The sequence below is a fragment of the Octopus bimaculoides genome, chromosome 4, assembly GCF_046866305.1.
Source record: "Octopus bimaculoides isolate indiv1 chromosome 4, ASM4686630v1, whole genome shotgun sequence".
Classification (NCBI taxonomy): Eukaryota; Metazoa; Mollusca; class Cephalopoda; order Octopoda; family Octopodidae; genus Octopus; species Octopus bimaculoides.
The window spans coordinates 90,229,428-90,250,522 of NC_142931.1; the positions used below are offsets into that span (position 1 = coordinate 90,229,428).

A 21,095-nucleotide genomic window follows, 5' to 3' on the forward strand; every position below is an offset into this window, starting at 1 on the left:
GGGTTTTCAAAAATAATAATTTAATCTACAATAATAGCAGACTTGGTTCTGACAAGTTTAATATCTTGCGCACTAATTATTTGAAGATAAAAAAACAAAAACTTAATGAAGCCTATAAAAAACAATGGATTCACTGTTTTAATGTCCACTTTTTACGCACACCGTCACTGGTAACAAAAATGCTTTACTATTTCTATACAGGAACAAAATCCTATTATTGATAAAGAAATATTCTAATGTCTAAGAGAATATAATCATGAATCTGCTGCTTCTATTATAACAAGATCAACCAATCAAATACCCAAATGTATGGACTATAGCAAATAAACATATTGCCAGATTTAAGTTAGTTTAAATATTGTTTACACTACTTCAATGAAACATTAAATTGATTGTTTTAAGTCAGATGTGGATCTTCTTCATTTATCTGAATCATGAGCATCAAAAAACGGAGTCATATCAATATAAGGACTATTTTAACATGCTAATTAAGAAAATAAAATATATTTGATGATTAATATAGCATAACATTCATGACAAGAAACAAGAAAATTGTTGAAAATCAGAAGAAAAGTAGTATTCTATGGATAATTACTTTGAAAATATGCAACAAAACATTGCAAACTGTTAGTTTTTTTTACCACTTTGGTACCTTTCAGGCATAGGTATGGCTGTGTGGTACGAAGCTTGCTCTCCAACTGCATGGTTCCTGATTCAGTCCCACTATACTATAGCCTTGGGCTGACCAAAGCCTTTTGAGTGGATTTGGTAGACAGAAACTGAAAGAAGCTTATTGTGTGTGTGTGTGTGTGTGTGTATATATATATATATATATATATATATATATATATATATATATATATATCAATGTGTGTGTGTGTATCTTTGTGTCTGTGTTTGTCCCACCACCACCGCTTGACAACTGGTTTACATCCCTGATGGCAAAAAGATACTGATAGAATAAATACCAGGCTTTAAATTTTGGGATCAATTTAATCGACTAAAAAAACCCTTCAAGGCAGTGCCCCAGCATGGCCACAATCAAATGAGTGAAACAAGTAAAAGATAAAAGATACATACACATTCACACACAAAAATGTTTTTATTACAAACTTCAGTAAAAATAATTTTCTGAAGTTTTTGTATCTGAGTTATCATGACCAAACAAGGAAAATTCAAGAAGTTGTTTTTATTCATGATAAAATCCTGATGAGTTTATGCATCTAACAGATTTCTTTTAATTTTAAATAAAATACATTTACCTAGTTTCTCATCATTACTATTTTAATATATTTAAAAATGTTGTCAAGTGATGATGAAAAAGAACAAAATCCAAATAGTTAAAAAAGTTAGCTGATACACTAATGAAGTTAATGAAGATCATCCATATATTAATTAAGATATATGTAAATAGTTCTAAATAATTATTCAGCCAAGTAAATGATAACATTGACTATATATGAAAGGAACTCACCAGTTGGAATCTATTAAAAGCATACCTTATGAAGGAAGTATACATTAAATAAACATGGGAGAAAATATCTATTTACAGAGAGCAGAAATGCTTAATTAGAAAAAATAATTTTTTTAATATGTTAAAAAAAATTATCTGCTAAAAGAAAAATGGCTACTGTCTGAAGGTGATGTTTTTGTTAAGCGCCCAATTCGAGCAGCATGGGCCTTAAATAAAACTTCATTTATACGATAATAAAATGGATTAGATGATTCATCAAGTTCAGGCTCATATTTTTTTATGACTGTATGATCAGCAGTATGCCTTGTGTCCAAAAAGGAGTTAGGAGTTTGCTGTTGTGGGTTATAAGGATGAGGGTGGTTGACTATTGCTGCAGACATATTAGCAGAGGATCCAGAGGCTTCTGAATAGAGTTTTGATTGAGTGTTGTTTAAACAGTCTACTTGTGGAGGTAGATGATGGAATTGTTGCTGCTGCCAAAGCTTATAATTTTGATCTGGGTGATTGTTCTCAGCTACAGGAGGGTCAGGGCTTGGTGTTGACTGCAACAAAGAAAGATATTCAATTTAAAGAAAATAACATTTAAATTAGTTTCAGATTTTTGTGACAGATTTTATCAAAGTAAAGATAAACCAATTTTCTCAATTGCTTAGAACCCCTAAACATTGGTAACTATATTTGATAAAATTTGAAGCAATAATTTAACTTTTCAAGATTAACATGCATGAAACAAAAATAAATAATTAATGATCATAAACTTCAGTCAACATAAAAAATGTAGCATTGATCAATAATTAAGCTCCTTTGTAAACAATGCCAATCCTGTCACAAAATACAATAAAATATAAACAATGTAATTCGTAGATTCTTCTACCCATTTAAATCAATGTTAAAGATCATTTCATTGTGATTGTTGTTATTTATAGCTCTAGATAAACACATTTCTCAACACCATCTTAAATCTAACAGCCTAACTAAGCTAAAACAAACCACTCATATATCATCATTTGTTTTTCTAAGACAACATGTTTCCATGTCTCAATTCAGAATTATTTTTTCCGTGTTACCTAATATTTGTAAGAGTAACCCTTCTACTTACAAAATCTTCTATGGATAATTTCTCTCATAAATGCCCAGCTCTTTTTCATTCAAAATATATCATCCAGTCAATTAGAACATCAGAATGACAACATTATGTTGTTGCTGAATGACAAAGGCTTCTTTTTTAAAAGAATACCAAGTAATTGCAGCTATTCCACATCAAGGAAGTCCAATACAATCACGTCTATAGTTAGTACTAAAACATTCAGATATGCAAAAGTGAATGGACAACAAACTAGATACATCATACTTCACCTTATGCAGCTAAATACCATATGATAAAATGAGCTGATGAAGCTAATCAATGACATGGCTCCCTACTTTATAACAGGCTATACTAACACCACACCAATAAATCACCTACACTGTGAAGCAAACTGACTCCACTCTCAGAAGGATATCAGCTAATAAATAGAATTTAATAATTACCTTCAACATATCTGTTGGTTGCATTAGTAGGTGAGAGAACTTGATGCTCAATCAATCTGTTCTGTAATCATTAGAGGCTTGATTTTATAATATTGAACAGCTACTAACTCTGTGTCAAACCAAGAAAGTCAGCTTTCCTATTATTTTATGGTTTTGCTGACTCCTGCTAATCTATAAAACTCTATTGCTGGCCTTATTTACCATTATATTATCTAACTCAAGATCAGTTCTTCATTTCAACTACGCTCTACAGCTCATTTCTAACAAAGTAAATTGTCAAAAAACAGAAAAAAATACTAGAGCTTCCTTAAGCATTTAGTGTGAAACTTTTTCCACCCAGCTCTACTTTTAGTCCCCTTCTAGGAGTAACATATCTTAAATGCTTCATGTAAACTACATTTTAGACAACTTTTATCAACAGAAAAACTACAGTACTGCAACATAGGCTTCAGTCATAATATTCAAATGATTACAGTAGCTGAAAAATCTTTCCTAGGAATCAGTAACTTAAGTTTCATCCAATAGAAATGTTTTAATCCTTTAACATTTAAACTGGCCATATCCAGCATCTCACACCTAACCTACAATCTCATTTAAAAATATATAATTACATCATTGAAATCTCAAAGCTACAAGATAATGCATGATTAATTCAAAACATTTTGAATAAATAAGCATTACATTTGACAGATTAATCTGAATGCTAAAGGGTTAAACAATTTATACCCAAAATTTACTATAGTTTATCTATCTCTTCTTTTGTAGATAATAAATTAACTGAACCTAAATATCAAATATTAATTTACAGCTGAAATAAATACAGGCTTTTATAAAATATCAAGAATTTAAAGAAATATTTGATCATATTCATAATAAGAAGGTAATAGTAAATGAACAAGTTCATTCATCTATATGGACAAAATTTCATGTACTAACAGAAATGTAAACCTATCCCCAACACACAAAATTTTATTTTTACTATTCTTAATTTTTGAAAGAAATAACTAACTTTCATAAGCACATTATGTTCTTAAGAAGCAGTAGCAAATAATTACCTCATGAGAGCAATCAGGTCTTCCCCTGAAAAATAAAGAAAAATAATTAAGTTAATTTAATTGAAAGCAACTACAAGCACATTAGAAAAACTCAGGTCAAGTATTGTCAAGATTAAGGAATAATCTATGTATATTGATAATAAAAGTTGACTGTAAACTGCAGTCTGCACTGAATTTCTGGTTATAGTTCATGAAACAGTACAATATAAAGTTTGCTGATACCAGTTGCAGTCATGAAAACTGTAAACAGATGAATACATTGAATCTTACACCATAATTTACACAACCTTGCCAGACACAGTAAATTTTGAGTTGTAACTGCTGATGTACATGAAGAAGAGTGCATCACAAAATCATCTATTTCTAAGGTCTCCTCTAATCATTTTGACAAAAACTTCTTGAAAAATCTTTACTGAATTTGAAATAGTCAGTTATTCAAGCTTGTTCTTTGGATGTTGCTCAGAGAAATGCAGGGTCATTAGACATTTTAATGCTCCATCTGGAACTGCACTAAAACTAGAGTCTAACTCCATTAACAATGATCATACAGCTGCTGTCGATGAACAAATCAATTTATACATGAAGATATTATATCTCTACTCAGCTCTTCTGTCTGTTCTGTTTATCCAGCAAAGAACAAAGTTTGCTGAAACTACAAATCAGTTGGACATTTTTCACAAGAATATTGCTCAAAGAGAGTGACATTAGCATCCACAATCCTTACTACAACAAGCATACATCAAGGAAATGGACATATATCAGCATATATTTGGCTAACCAATGTTCTATGTTTCAGTGCCATCAGTTTCAAAGATGATGTTTGAAAGATTCCTGCTCCCAAAGTGGAGTAATGTCTTCATATTGGCTGGCTACTCAAACAGCCTGTTTACAGATTTCAAACCACCTTGTGAGGCTTTTCTCTCAAATGTTAAGTGTAAATGTTTTACTTAACCTGTGTTCGTCTATGAATCTGAGACATGACTTTCCTAAAAGTCCTCTAGTTGAAGCTAGAAAATGTAATTCTCATCAGCTATATAAACCCACAGCTCTTCCACCTGTAACTAGTTTGATAAGTGCCAATGCATGAAACTCTTGGACCTTGAGTCACTCTGTTGCTTCAGCTAAATGTTAATAAAAATATACTTATACTCAAAATTTTTCCTGTTTGCATCACCATACCTGTATATACAGGGTGCATAAGATATTTGAGGATAGATTTATGTTTATATAAAAAAAAAACAGATATATAATAACAGATAACTTTATTTAGCAAAAAGTGCTATGAGGATAAAAATAATCCTTCTTTTCTATAATGTTATTCAATAAAGCAACCTTCAGCTTCAACAACTGCTTCTATATGAATCAAGTGGTCCTGGCTCATTTTGGACATTACTCTGATTATGGCAGCTTTCAAAGGATCTTTGGTGTTATGGGCTTGTTCATTGACCACTCTCTCTCAACAACGCTCCACATGTAATAGTCCAATGGATTGAGATCTGGGGAATTAGGAGGCCAAATGTTAGGGGTTATGTGATCGTGAAAATTTTCAGTCATCCATTCCTGTCTTACTAGAGCCATTTGTGATAGTGCAGAGTCTTACTGAAACACATATGGCTTTCCATTGCATATACTGTCTATCCAGGGCATAACTATTGTTTCCAGGACCTCAATGTAGGCGACAGAGTTAACTCTAAGGCCTTGTGGAAAGAAGTAAGGAGCTTCATTGTTTACAACCCCTAAAACCATGACAGTTGCAGGGAATTTTGTATGCATAACACTTGGAACTTCAGAAGGGTCTGCACATAACCATCTGTCATTTCTTGTTAACTTTTTGATCTTTCTCGTTTGAGAAAAACCAAATCAAATCATCTTCTGCTGGATTTTTCCGTTTGTTTAAGAACGTTTTAGATTTGATGTAGTGATTTTCTTTTGCTTTTTCTGACAAACTGACTTTTCCTCATCATATAAGACTTCTGTCTGATGTCTTCATGGACAACATTTCTGACTGTTCCTTCTGACACATGGAAATCTTTTGCAATTGACCTCATGGACTTTCTGGGACTGTAATCAATGGTCTGTTGAACTTGCTGGATAAATTCAAGCATTCTGATGATTTCAGAGCGTTTAGAATGCTTTTTATGCTTTAATACTGGTGATACGTTTCCATCTTCAGTCTCTAGCTCCATACAAACTTTGTAGATGAAAGATCTGGTGACTTTTAAAAATCAAGATATTTCTAAATCGTTGTGCTCAGCCTTTATAATCACAATAACAACATGCTTCCTCATTTCTTAAGCTGAGGGTCTGCCATTATTATTTTCTGGAATAAGGATTGTACAGAGTTAACAAAAAATGCAGTAATGACCCAACAAAGGTATGTCCTCAAATACCTTATGCATAAGGTACAATATATATATATATATATATATATATATATATATATATAATTATGTGTATTTCTTCTATCTTAATGAATAAAAATTCTTCTGATAGAATAAATGGGTTAATAGAAACCAATGTAGCAAAGAACACAGGTTGTAATCCTTTGAAACATATGTAGGAATAAAGTATGCAATTATAACATGCGTTTTCTCCATTCCTTAAATTCTTATACTCAAATACCCAAAATTTCAAGGAGTTCCTGCCTTAAAAACAGGAACTAAACCACAGTTATTTTGTGTTCTTTGCTACATTGGTTTCTATTAACCCATTTATTCTATCAGAAGAATTTTTATTCATTAAGATAGAAGAAATACACATAATATATATATATATATATATATATATAGTACAGTGGTCAAATGGAATGCTGCTTGGCTGACCAAGACATCAACTTGGCAATGACACCCTGGTCTCATGCCACTTCCACTCCACCAGTCATTCACTACATCTGTCTGTGTTTGAACTGTCTCTGCACAGAGACCACCTGGACTCATGCCTTTGCCATGAACAGGAATTAATCTTCTTCCTTTATTCCTTTGCTCCTTATGGTCTCAATTTGCCACCTCTCTTCATCTAACACCAACCCCACAGATTCCCTTGCACCTCCCACATTCAACTGCCCCTCCTCTCCACCCCCACACTGCCTAACTCGGTACCCTCAACACACACCACTATATAAACACCCCTACATATTATTCAATTCAGTACACACCACACACCATTATGCATACTCCCACACCCACTCACATGCATTCACACACACCTTCCCACACCATACACTCAAGCACCCAATATCTGCCTACCTACACCTCACACCTCTATGCATTCTCCCACAACACACAGTATGCACTCCAAAAAGCACAAAACTCCTGAACACAAACAATATACAAACATATGCATAAACACAACTACTTTTGCATACAAACATACACAATACACATGGACACTATAGGGTCACAGACACACATACACATCACCTGAACAAGCACACATCAACTGCTAAGTACAAGCATTTGCATATGCATGCACACGCACAAATACACATCACACTCTAGGTTACTTGTATACATACACAGGCCCATGCATTTGTGCACACATGATAACCCCACACATATGTACAGGGTGCAGTGAATATATTGTCGTCTAAATTACACAAAAATGAAAATAACACTGACATCTCATTTTAACGGATATACTTATCACCAAAATTACTAAATACTAAAGAATAAATTTATTCAGCAAAATCGCCATTGGCTTCAACCTCAGCATCCAGACGACTTTGGAATCTCCTGCAACTCTTCTGGATGGTCTCCTTGTTGCTGAATGCTGCCATAATCCTTGCCTTCAGTTCATCTTTGGTGTTACAAGGAGTTTTGTTGGTCTCTTGCTTAACTGTGCCCCACACATAATAATCAAGAGGGTTGCAGTCTGGGGAGTGGCCAGATGTTAGGGGTGATGTGGTTGCAGAAATTGTCTGACAGCCATGACTGTGTTCTCCTGCTTGTGTGAAATGGTGCAAAGTCCTGTTGCCAGACATAGGGTCTTCCAGCAGTCACCCTCTTGACCCAGGGCAGCACTACCTCCTCCAGGCACTTGATGTAGGCCTGTGTTGAGTCTGAAGTTGTGTGGGAAGATGAATGGAGGCATAACGTCACCACCACTAGTGATCACTCCACACACCGTGATGTTGACTGGATGTTTGATTTTTATCACTCTCGGTACATGCACCGCACTCAGATTGACCCCAAACACTCTGAAATGCTCATATTGGAGCTTCCAGTGCGAATGCCAAGCAGTACAGCATGTTGTTTTCAAATTTCTGGCAGAGTGAAATGTGTCATGGTATTGTTTTTCTCAGACAGTGCCCAAGTGATGCTACTATACAGTGTAGTCAACAAAATCAAAAACAAACAATGTGCATGCGCGAAATTAAAATTATAAAATGGCGACAATTTACCCATCGCACCCTGCACATACGTCCATAGGCAGACACACATACACACCAGTACATGAAATGCACATCGCTCCACATATGTACGCACTAGGTTACTTATAAAAATAAACACACACACACAGGGCCACATAATTTTAAGCTTGTCCACACATACATACGCATGTACTCGCCCCCATTCACAATACACACACACATGCTTGTGCACCTTAGTTCATCTGGGTCACCATTATTATCTCCCTTTCATTAAGCCTTTTTCTTCCAGCCATTTCATCATGTTGAACTGTTAATCCCTCTTTTACTCTTTTATTTGTTTCAGTCATTTGACTGCGGCCATGCTGGAGCACTGCCTTTAGTCGAGCAAATCAACCCGGGACTTATTCTTTGTAAGCCTAGTACTTATTCTATCGGTCTCTTTTGCCGAACTGCTAAGTTACACCAGCATCAGTTGTCAAGCAATGCTAGGGGGACAAACACAGACACACAAACATATACATATATATATATATATATACGACGGGCTTCTTTCAGTTTCCGTCTACCAAATCCACTCACAAGGCTTTGATCGGCCCGAGGCTATAGCAGAAGACACTTGCCCAAGGTGCCACGCAGTGGGAATGAACCCGGAACCATGTGGTTGGTAAGCAAGCTACTTACCACACAGCCACTCCTGCGCCTATACATTTTTTCTCCAAATCTTTTCTGTCAAAGAGCGTAGGCTTGAAACATCAAAGACTTTTTCGTTTTTTCTGAGTGTTAAGCTAATACACCAGCTTGTTGTTCCTTCACCTGTCTTCGTCTTTTGTCTTCTGTAAATTTGAACTATATACATATCTATGTGTGTGTCTCTGTCCCCCACTACCATTTAACAACCAGGGTTGGCATGTATATGTCCCAATAACTTAGCAGTTTGACAAAAGAAACCAATAGAATAAGCACCAGGTTGATAAGTTTGATTAAAATTTTCAAGGCAGTGCCTCAGCATGGTTACAGTCTTACGACTGAAACAAGATAACAGATTAGTGAATAATGACAAATGTCCCCACCACTAAACACCCATTTGTTATCTAAGTTACACAGTATAAAATAATTACGTGCAATTTAATCTAGGAAAATTGAAACCTTTCCTTGATTACCTGATGCCATGCAATGCTAAATAACTATTATGACCCTTAGATTTCTTTAGTTACTTCTCTAACTGGGTGTCCATTCTCTGAACTTGGTCAACTGCTAGAAATCTTCATTTTCCTTTGCAAAAATGTCACTTATTTGCTTTACCTCTGCTTAAAACATTAATAGTTAATGATCCAGTTTCATTGATCTTATCTGAAGGGCCACTACATACTAATACTGATGCTTTTGAAACTGTAATTTCAATTATCCTTCCACAGTGTAATAAACCTGTTCCTTTATTCCTCAGAAAATTGTTTTGCCCTGAACAAAGTCTCCCAGCAACTGAAAAGAAGGCTAGGGCTATCACAGAAAGTTTTAAGAGAATTAAAAAAAATTTATTTCAAGACTATTTTACATGAAACATCGACCCACAAGTGATCTCATATTTAAAGGGTTAGTCGCAAAAGTAGAGGAAAAACAAGCAACAAGATTTTCACTGGCACATTGAAATAGCACCACTCTACAACTATAGTGTCTGAAACATATCAAGCAAAGATAAGGTTGCTCGTGATGCTTTTACCAGATGTTCCTCTATAATATTCCCTGGTATCACAAATTCAGGTAATCTTTTGCATCATTCTGCAATAACTTGATTATGGCACTACATCAGATTTAAGGACTTGTAATTTTTTTCAGGAGATGTTACAAAAATCTGTGATAACTGTATCATATACTCCTCCCATCCTCTTCATGGACTTATCAAGTTCACATAATTATTTGAGTGCCTCAGTATCAACTTCAAAGGTCTTCTAATCTTATATAACTCTTACCACTAACTGATTGTGATTATAGATGAATGCTCAAGATCTCCCTTTGTAACTGTGCATTTTGGTATGAGAGTTGCTTCAACACATTTCTCAGGTTTGGTGCTCCAGTTTCACTCTACTCAAACCAAGGATCTCAATTTGTCTTGAGATCTCCATATCAACCAACTAAAAACAGTCAAGTAAAATAACTAAATGCAATTTTAAGAACAATAATGCTCTTCATTCAAGATGGCCAACAGAAAAATGGTTTTAAGAAAAACATTTCATGTGACTAGATTCTTCACCTAATATTTCATGATAGGCTAATTTTTAATGTTGTTCATCAATAACTTGGTCTTTATTTGGTGGCACCCTGAAGTTGGAGAAAATTTGCTAAGACACTTTAATCCTAACAATAAATATATGCCAAGGTTGATTAATGATTAATGCTAGTCGTCACTATTTTTGTTTCAGATACCCTTGTGATCAAATTAATACTGTCTTAACTAAAGTTATAATTCTATCTAGAAGACTTCTCTGTAAGAATTGATGAAACTCTAGTTCCACTGAGGAGTATTCCATTGGTAATTGCTGCAAGGCTGACTTGAAGAATCTAATTCAAGCAAGCTTTGGATCTGCTGATGACTATGCTGAAAAGTACACAAGTTCAGGAAATGTGTGAACAGGAAAATCTCTTTATCACTAAACCCAACTTAGTCTACAAACTTCTGCAAATTATAAAATCTCTTTAGTTCCATAACATACAATATTATTGAAAACTTTGATACAGAAATGATTGCTTTAAACTTACTCAATATAGAGGCTATTTATTCTTTTAGATATCGGAATACTTTCATCAAATTCATCCTCAAGATTCCGAGGTCGTTTGCGACAGCAACTAGGAAAAGAAAGAAAAAAAAAAAAACATTAAAGCAGGAATATACAAAAAATATTGAAAATGATCTATGGAAGGCAAATTAAATATTTAAACAGAAATTAGGCATAGAATGGCATAATTCTAAATGCTTTATTAAATTAGTGTTAAGAGCTTTTGTAATTCTGTTCAAAACCTATACAAGAATCATTAAACCACTCCTCTAAAACAGATTTTCTTCTATCAGAAACCAAAATATAGCTTTGTAAAAGCAAAAATACTACAAAATAAGACTACTTGAGCAAAGCTAACCAGGTTAAATTTACATAATGGAATGCAGTGGTCCCTACTGTCATCACTAGCTGACTTTAAAGACTAGAGTAACTCCAATCTACACTCCAAAAATTTAGATCAACTGATTTTACTGGTTGTTGCTTTTACATTTGAACAAGGTGCTTTTGTCTAATTGCTTGGATAATCTTAGAATGACATATGTGAGATTGTACTGCATTCTAGTTTTTTTTCCCCAGCAAAAGGTCTAGTTTAATGCATTTGGCATAATGTTTAGTGTAGAGTCTAAGAAAGACAAATCAGGTGGGTGCACAGGGTGAGCTAGAGCAGAGGTGGTGAACAGATTGCTAATTCAGTAGAGTAAAAGCTAAGTAAAAAAAATGGTAAAAGATTTAGTGAGAAGAACTAGCATTATCTTTCAGACAGTGTAATGACAAGTGAATCAATCAATCAATCAATCAATCAATCACATAAATTTTTATTACATTGCTGAGTGCTACATTAGCGCCAGGTTAAATGCATGAATAATATTCTAATATTTGTTTACTTTGCAGAGAGTCAGCAACTTAGACCTTGAGATGCAAATTTAACTCTTTTGGAGGGACATAACGAGAACATTTGCCAAGGGTAGTTAAGGTAGAATTGGTAATATTGAGAGATTTGAGGGGAAATAATTGTTGTGTAGCAGTATGATATGAGGTATGTAGATATCAAACAATCATGAGATGGTCGAGATGATAATGGTTGTGTAAAGATCAGATTTAAAGACAAAAAAAGAGATCTAGAATGTTGAGAGTTTTCTATATTCATCTAATATTTGAACAAGTAATTAATGTTGCTGGTTTAAACTGTTCAATATAGAAGAACATTTGGCCTGTGTTGGTTTGAGAGGAGTGTGAGAAAAAGAAATAAGGTCCATTGAAAGTCATTGAACTAACTTCTTCTGAGAGTTGAGATAGATGTCCTTCATACAGAGAAAATAAAAATGTTGGTGTTTGGATGTTTAAAGAGTGGTAGAGAGAGCAAATAAAATTAAGGAGTGGGTAAGACAAAGTTCGAGTCAGAGTAACTTTATTATGAATGTTAAATGAGGTGGGAAAATGGATTTAATATATATGTAAACTTCACCTTCAGAATGTTTGAATATAGAATGTAGCATGGATAGCGAGTTCGTATTAGTAGGTATCACTGTAGAGCTCTATAGAAGGGACAACAAGCACTGGTTGATCATGCAAAAACCCACTTTTTGCTTGATCACATTTTTATGTCAAAATACATTTTTTCCATGGACAATTATATATCATTTGAAAGTTCTGGATGTGAACTTTCCTCTCATATACTTTTGATCAAAATCCAACACTTACAATATCATGTCAGGTCTCTTTAATCACCATCATATTTCCACCCATTCGCAATGTTTGTTCCATTTTTGTTTTTGACTGCTGAACAGTAGTGCTCGTTCAAGATAAAGTACAGTAGAAATTAGATCTAAATATTCTCAAAAATTCATTGATACTGAGAGATTTGTTACCAGATGGATTGACATGTGGTATGCATGTTAGTAGTTGGAGAGTAGGGTTGGAGTCTACAGATACAAGAGTAGAGAAGTGAGAATTGTCCAGTGGAGTGTTTCTTGTTCATTTATTAGTATTTTTATGGTTTGGAAGGGAAATAGGAGACTTTAGCTAGATGCTAACTATTGTTTTGTCCCTGTTAGTAGCCCAGTAGTTAGTCAGTGATATCAAATGAGTCTCTTGAAATCTTGTTCCCAGATGAGGAGGGACATCAATATAAACAGGGGTCAAGTTACTGGTTTACATAACAGCTGTTAGGGAGCCTAGAAAGTGTAGTTGAAAACAAAGCATAGAAAGGCTGTTATCCTCAAACTGAGACCTGACTTCACTGATGAGGCCACAATAAAACCGTAACTTGTCCAGAATTGCCTCCCATACTTATTAGAAAATGAAAATACTAATTATTGATTAATATATTTTTTTTTTTTGCCTTACTGCATACTTCTTTCTGGCTAGCTTTTTTATGTTTTATGTACTTATATAAATGTTGAAGCCAACTTCACTGTTTTCTAAATTCTTTAAACAATTCTACCTTTCCTACGTCAACCAAAATGCAATCTTAAGAGATGCAGTAAAATATACAATGGAAAATAAGTTTTTATGGCTAAATAATATTTATTTCGATTAAAATCGATCATGAAAGAGAGTAAGGTAAAATCGTCCCAGACTAGATCTTAACTCTTAGTCATTACTATGCTTGACACAAATGCAAAAACCCTGCAGCTGGCATTGTTATTACTGTGAAAAATACCCAAGAGATTCACATGATTAGAAAGAAGTTTTATTTTTTGTGTATATCTTATGTGTTATATAATATATATATATATATATATATACAAACATACTGGAATTTTAATTAGAAGCACCCATTTTCCAGATGTTATGTGGTGACCTTGACATTAAACGAACTTAAAATGACTATCAGAAAGCCATCCATTGGCCTGAACTTCGAAATACTCTAGCCAATAAGAGAGCCTCTACGTGGTTGATCACCCTGCTAAAAATAGCAGCCATATTTTTCTCAAATCACATATTGCCGTCATGGATAGGACAATCACGACTGGAACGCCTTAGATCTAGACCAGATTGAGGTTAAACAACAACTTCAAAATAATCATCTCAGTCGATTTTATGGAATATATAAGTTATGGCTCGTACTTTGAGATTTAATATCTAGTTGGTTAAAACAGCTCACAGCACTAGTAAAACGATTATGTATTGTATTTACAAATGTCGTTGTTCTCATGGAAGAAACAAATAGTTCTGTTTCATCATTTTTTGTTCTCTGTTCAAATCTCGTTGGAGAAGACTTTACTACTCATCCATCTGAGGCGGACGCTGTACAATACCGATCAAATTCACTAAACCCGACTAAGCAATGTACTCTAGTACAAGACAAGATACCACTATAGTTATATATTAAAAACTCTGAACAAAATGCATTTTTAACAGACATCCATTGAAATACGAATGTCCACCAGTCTATTTGTTAAAGCATGAATTTTGATTGCTGCTTCGTACTAAAACTTCATTATTACACGAATTACTCTGTGTGTATGTGCGTGCGTGCGCGCGTAAACAGTTGAATATACTTGAATTAAATAAATTTTCTACCTATTTATTTGAATTTTTCATGAGAAATTTGAAAACCAGAATTTATACGTAAGTTAATTAGCATCATAACTTGCAAAATTTCAAGTCCTAAACACTGGTGAGCTGAAAATGATACAGCATCAATCAGCTGATTCAGAAACACTGACAAAGGCAACGCTAAATAAATACAATGTCTAAAAATAGAAAGCAGCAGAAAGAAAAAAAAAGAGAAAGATGAAATTGCTCAAACTTTATTTGAAAATACTTCATGTGATGACTTCAACAGAAAATAAAAAGGGAAAGGAAGATCATTGGTAATATTACTAGTAGGTTAGTTAGACACCCATGTCGACAAAATACGATACTAACCAAACTTCATATGCACCAAATAAAAATTAGCTACCAAATAGTTATGGATAAACAAATTTATTGCGAGTAGATTTATTCTTTAAGTTCATAAAGAAAGTATTCCGGATTTAAATTTTAAAATAATTAAAAAAATATTTTGTGATCAAACATTATTTAACCTATATGATACGTTTTCGTAACCTTTAAAAATGGGGTGAAAGAAATTAGCAAGAGTGTACGAGACACAGATCACAAGGGACATTATACATTCATGGAACAGTGTATAAAGCACTTTGTTGATTACCTATTATATATACTGCAAAACACGTGAGGAATAAACGTATAAGTATATGAAACATACACGAAACGAATTAAATGTGCGAGGAACATATTAACAGTATAAATTTACACGGCTACTGAATAATGACAAGCGTATATGCTGTCATTATGAATTCTAATTAAACATCTATTTTTAGGATGAAGCTACCACGATCAACTACATTTTACAGTCCCTAGTTTTAGATACGGCATTGCGGTGTCTACATGATTCTATGACTATCGGCTGTATTGCATGAATATCGATTTACATAAATAGAACTCTTATTTATAAATTAGTGGAAATCAGACTGGCTTTCACTTTCTACTTTTAAGGGTATAAGTGACGTCAAACGAAACCAGATCATAACAAGCCTTTATGTGGTCCCTTCACTGGCTAGAAATAGCAGATACAAACACCATCCTACAGTTTAAAGATGAAGGCATGAAAAAAATAATGAAGTGTCAGAAAATATATATAATAGATAAATAAATACACAAGTAAATAAACTGTGACAGACTGTCACAGTTTTGATCAGCCCAGCTGAATTGGGAGCAAATAAGTGCCAAATCACGGACTTGTCGAGAACTTATACACGACAAATTGCCATCTAGATTGTCCAGAGCGACAACTCATTATTCTTTTTACATATTTACAAGTTTGTATCGGTATGAATAACTATTTACTAACTATTCGTGGTGTCGAATTAATTCATATTTCCACATCGTCCTATAACACTAATACTAAAAACAGACAATAATGTTAATGCATTACGCAACGTAAGCTGTAGCGTGAAGTTAGAGGATTCTTCAAAGTTAGGTTGATAAAACTAAAATTGTTCGGGATGTAAGACACAAAAAAAAATCGAATGATTCCATTAAATTTAGAGAAATATTTGCAAGGATCCTGCACGAATGATAATTAGGTTTATTACTTAAGAAATATATGCAAACATACCTTAATGTCATATCAAGGTTTTCGAAATGGCTATCCAAATCAACACCAGTCCTCATGGTTGTTGGGAGAACAATCAAATGTTGACAAAACTCCCTTCCAGCAAGCGACGACTACGCTTAGCATGAGATTTAGCAAACTGCGCATGTGCACACAGCTGAGTCGTAGAGAAAGAAAAGACCCAGCATGACGTCACTTCCTATGTCATAAATACTACCACTATTCTTCAATAATGCTAATTTGTTTATATTTTAATGTAGTTTTGTGTTATATATGTATCATATACATATGTGTTATATATGTAATAATTATTATCTCCGTTGGTAATAAAACTTTGATGTATTTTGCAAAAGAAAAAAAAAGAACCAGTAATTTACTTATTTATTTATTCAGAAATTTCATCTGAAAATACAGTTTTTTCCAACCTGCTAAAAATAGCAGACAAAAATTCGTCAAATCACTTTCTACTGTCTTGAATAAACATTCATTGAATAGTATAATCCTGGATACATTAAAAGAAGAAAAAACAAGATGAGATGATCGTAATAGGAAAGCCTTTGATCATAAATCTGCTGGTTAGTACTGATCTAAGTTAAATACCGACAACGTGCATTCTTTTCTACTGATTTGTTTGGTATTGCTATGTCTGCTTTAAAGAAAGCGTAGGTGGTCTGTCAGCCTCAACCAACATCATTGATTTGTCTGTAACCAAGATTTAATTCACAAATAACCAAGTGTATTTTGCTGTAATTAGTTGCTACAGGACAGGAACAACTCGCTACTGTTGAATGTATTAGTTGTTATTTAGCTCCAGCCAGCTCTGATCAAAGGCATTTTTGCTGTGATCGCCCTGTATTTTATTCATCTAAAATATGTCAAGGGTCACATTATTCAATATACCCTTCCTTGCTTTAAGACGAAAGGATGTCATGTGAGAGAGAATGGGATTCTGCTTCTTGTAGGAAGGTTACTTCGTTGGCTTGTGATTCGTTATTTTAAATCTTCCTGTGAAGGTGTGGAAGCCACTTTTTCTTTCAGGATTTGTTTACAATAGTGAGCTATGTTTTGTGTGCAAGGACAGTTCCGTGATGCTCCTTATGTAAAGGTACCTTCTGTCTTGTGGATATCCTCCATACACACTCTTCTAAGTGTAGAACCCTTCAGAATGAAATTTTCAAGGACAAATCCTCCACATTCATAATGTAAAGTAGGACAGAAAACCTACGATAAAAAAAACAAAACAAAAAAAAAAACACAAGTATATAGTTAAGATTTTCGAAACAAAAAAATTTAAGAAAATGAAATGATTAATTTATTAATTATTCAGTTTGAGTTTAATTATAGAAATACACATTACATTATTTTGACCTTCTCAAAAAATATTTTGTCGACCTGAAGAGATAGTGTTCAAGGGAGTTTCATCCGAGGACAATAGTTTCCCAAATTTTTTTTCCAGAAATTAAAAGTGGTATTCAGTTGTTTGATCAGCTGAACTATTAATTCTTTACATTAGCATAAAAGTGACTGAGTATGCTAAGTGCATATGCAGGCAGACAACGTAACAAAGCTGTACCTTGAATTACAGATGGAATTTATCTGAAAGGCTTCTGCACAGTTTCAGTTTTTCTACCTGAAGTAGTGGTAAAAGGCTCTTGCCCAAGACGCTACACAGTCGGATGGAATCTGAAATCTCATGATTCGGTGCACAATTCTGATACATTTCAATACTGACTGTTCGGTGTTACTGTAGATTCAATCTAAATGCAATCTATATTATAAAAGTCAAGATGATCTCCGTCTGTCTGTCTGTCCATCTGTCACAGCATATATGTAGAAGGGGGGGGGGGGAGAAAGAAATACAGTGAGAGAAAGGAGAGAGAGAGAATGTGTGTGTGAAAGATAAATAGATAGGGCTGTCACTATAGTAATTAACAAGTTTTGATTAAAAAAGCAGGAATTTTGAGTGCAAATCTGTCAACACAATGCAACAAAACACAGACTTCAAAAAAAGACAACGCAACACAGACCTAAAAAAAAGACAACTTTTACTATATAACAGTCTACTATTAAGTGACTGTACCATACGAAGCCATGACATTTCTCATGAGAGAGAAAGTGTGTGTGTGTGTGTAAAAGATAGAATTAAAATGTTTAAAAAAAAATGTATTTTAAATAAATGTTATTGTTCAACAAAAGTCAATCTAAACATTATTTGAACAACTTATGAAGGTATGTGCATGATTAACAAATATTCTTACTGGCAGCATGGCGACTGATAAAGACCTAGTTGATATAATTGTTTTGTGAACACCAGAGTTTAAATGAGGGTTTAATCCTTGACACAGCTAGCTCATATTTGAGCTTGGATTAGCTGGTTTCTGATCTTGATAAGACATAGTAGATTGTTGGGAACCTAATTTCACACGTTTAGGTCATGAGAAATGGATGGAATATATCATTAGAGTTGGGTATCCTGTTGCTTCTTGCTGAAGCCAGAAAGCTGTAATATTGTTAATAGTGTCAAATGTGCTAGAGGCTGTAGCAGTAACTATTGAGCTACCTCTAGTTCAGAGATAGGAAATATAAAAATAACAGCTAAGTGGTGGCTTTCAGTCATTTGACCAAGAGAAATAGACAGACATAGCAATGACGTGAATGGCTCTAAGTCTAATTGACTAAGAAGTAAAGAGCAGGGTTAGCAAGCTGTTTTTATTAATGGAACGCTAGACATTCTAGGAACTTCCAAGAGAAACGCTAAGCTTCTTGAATAATTAAGAATCACGTCTCATGACACAGATGCTTCAAGAAACTTAGAAAGGGAGGTTACTCTATAATCTTTCTTGCAAAGAAGATCATTCAACTATAAGGCCATAGATACAGTTCTGAACTTCAGGAATTTGACATTGCAATGTTGGTGTCAGAAATGACTCTATGCAGTGTTCCTCAGTACAACCTTGCTTTCATGAAAATACTGTTATCGATTTGAAACTGTTCATATAAGGTAATCTTATCTCTTAATGTATACATTTAAACTAAGAAAAGATAAAACATTTTAAACTTACATAATTCCATACTTGATTTCTGAACAATATCTCTTCATGCTAAGGAAGAAGCAAGTGAGTCATTGTAAGCTGGGGAATATAAGCTATAAAGGTGCATTCCAGAAGTTTTCAAACTTTTCAAGAGAGACATTTATTAATTTCAAAGAAGTATAAAACCCTTACCTCCTTCAATGCACTTATTGTAGCACTACAACCTCTTCGTGAAGGTCTTATGGAAGTCCTCCAAACTGAAGTTGCCCAGGTTCCTTGTTACAGCGTCCTTCATCTTCAAAACAACTGCCCCTGGGGTTTTTCTTCAGTTTTGAGAACAGCCAAAGAGTCACAGGATGCAAGGTCTGGACTGTAGGGAGGCTGAAGAGCAGTTTTAATTCCTGTCTCTGTCCAATTGTTCATTACTGAGCAGCCTGGGAACTTGGTGTATGTTCAGATCTTCATGAATAACTCTATGTACAGTTGTCACACCAACTCCAAACAGTATGCTCATTGTCTTTGTAGACACACAATGGTCTTCATCCAGAAAACTGTTAATTTTCTCACCCAGTTCTAATGTTCCTCTACCTCCCACACCTCTCATCGTCTCTCACCTCCACTTTACCACCCTTGAACCTGTTGTGTTAGTGAAAATGTTAACCCATAAGTAGTCTGGGGCATTTCCTAAATTTCAGAAGTGTTTTTTGTCCTGTTTAACACATAAAACTTTATTGCATAGCGAGCTTCCAAACGTCCCGACTGCATTTTGCAAACTAGACAGCTATGACAAGCAGTATGTGTTCAAAGTGTTATTACAGCCATCTCCTTCAATCTGGAAAAACAAAAGTTGGCAGGTCAGCTTATCAGATGTATAGTAATGATATATTAAAATTACAATGATCTAGGACAGTTATAACTGCTTTTCCTAAAAAAAGTCTGTAAACCTCTGGAATGCACTTCATATCATACTATTAGCTTTTGGCAGCCTCACTAACTTTGTTTCCTCATAACTATTTGGAGAGAAAGATGTTTCTGAAGGTGCAGATTATGATCATGCTTTTGAAAATTAATTTTTAAAATTGCATACAATAAAAAAAAGACGTCCATATCTTTTTAAGTATTTAATAACCGTTGGCCATTACACAACATAAATCTATGATATTATTCTGATTATTATTAATGTAAAACTGTTAGACATAACAATATTTCTGTGTTTACATTTAGCTTATAATACAAGTTGAAAGTATTTGGCTCTGAAATAATTAACCCTACTACAGTTCAGATGTGGAGGCGCAATGGCCCAGTGGTTAGGGCAGCGGACTGGCGGTCATAGGATCGCGGTTTCGATTCCCAGACTGGGCGTTGTGAGTGTTTATTGAGCGAAAACACCTAAAGCTCCACGAGGCTCCGGCAGGGGATGGTGGCGAACCCTGCTGTACTCTTCCACCACAACTTTCTCTCACTCTTACTTCCTGTTTCTGTTGTGCCTGTAATTCAAAGGGTCAGCCTTGTCACACTGTGTCACACTGAATATCCCCGTGAACTACGTTAAGGGTACACGTGTCTGTGGAGTGCTCAGCCACTTGCACGTTAATTTCATGAGCAGGCTGTTCCGTTCATCGGATCAACTGGAACCCTCGACGTCATAAGCGACGGAGTGCCAACAACAACAACAACAACAGTTCAGATCAAAAGAGTTCTAGATAATATTCTGCAATGCACTCTGTTACTCTTATCTCACT

The 21,095-nt window shown here is 34.4% G+C and overlaps 1 protein-coding gene across 1 annotated transcript; it reads right to left on the reverse strand.

Moving 5' to 3' along the window:
• Window positions 1–973: 973 nt before the first annotated feature.
• Window positions 974–17,543, reverse strand: LOC106869975 (uncharacterized). The gene is made up of 4 exons (XM_014915923.3): window positions 16,325–17,543; window positions 11,183–11,269; window positions 4,060–4,084; window positions 974–2,016 (listed from the first exon to the last, which is right to left on the reverse strand). Exons 1-4 carry the CDS (start codon window positions 16,378–16,380, stop codon window positions 1,606–1,608), a joined length of 579 nt encoding a protein of 192 aa, XP_014771409.1. The 5' UTR covers window positions 16,381–17,543; the 3' UTR covers window positions 974–1,605.
• Between the last annotated feature and the right edge of the window lie 3,552 nt (window positions 17,544–21,095).

What these genes read in the sequence shown, in the direction of transcription:
- LOC106869975 (XM_014915923.3), bottom strand. Translation starts at nt 16,380, where the DNA reads ATGAGGACTGGTGTTGATTTGGATAGCCATTTCGAAAACCTTGATATG. An exon ending in AACCTTGATATGACATTAAG is followed by an intron (nt 11,270 to 16,324) that starts GTATGTTTGCAT and finishes TTCTTTTCCTAG; the next exon opens with TTGCTGTCGCAAACGACCTC. An exon ending in ATAAATAGCCTCTATATTGA is followed by an intron (nt 4,085 to 11,182) that starts GTAAGTTTAAAG and finishes TTTATTTTTCAG; the next exon opens with GGGAAGACCTGATTGCTCTC.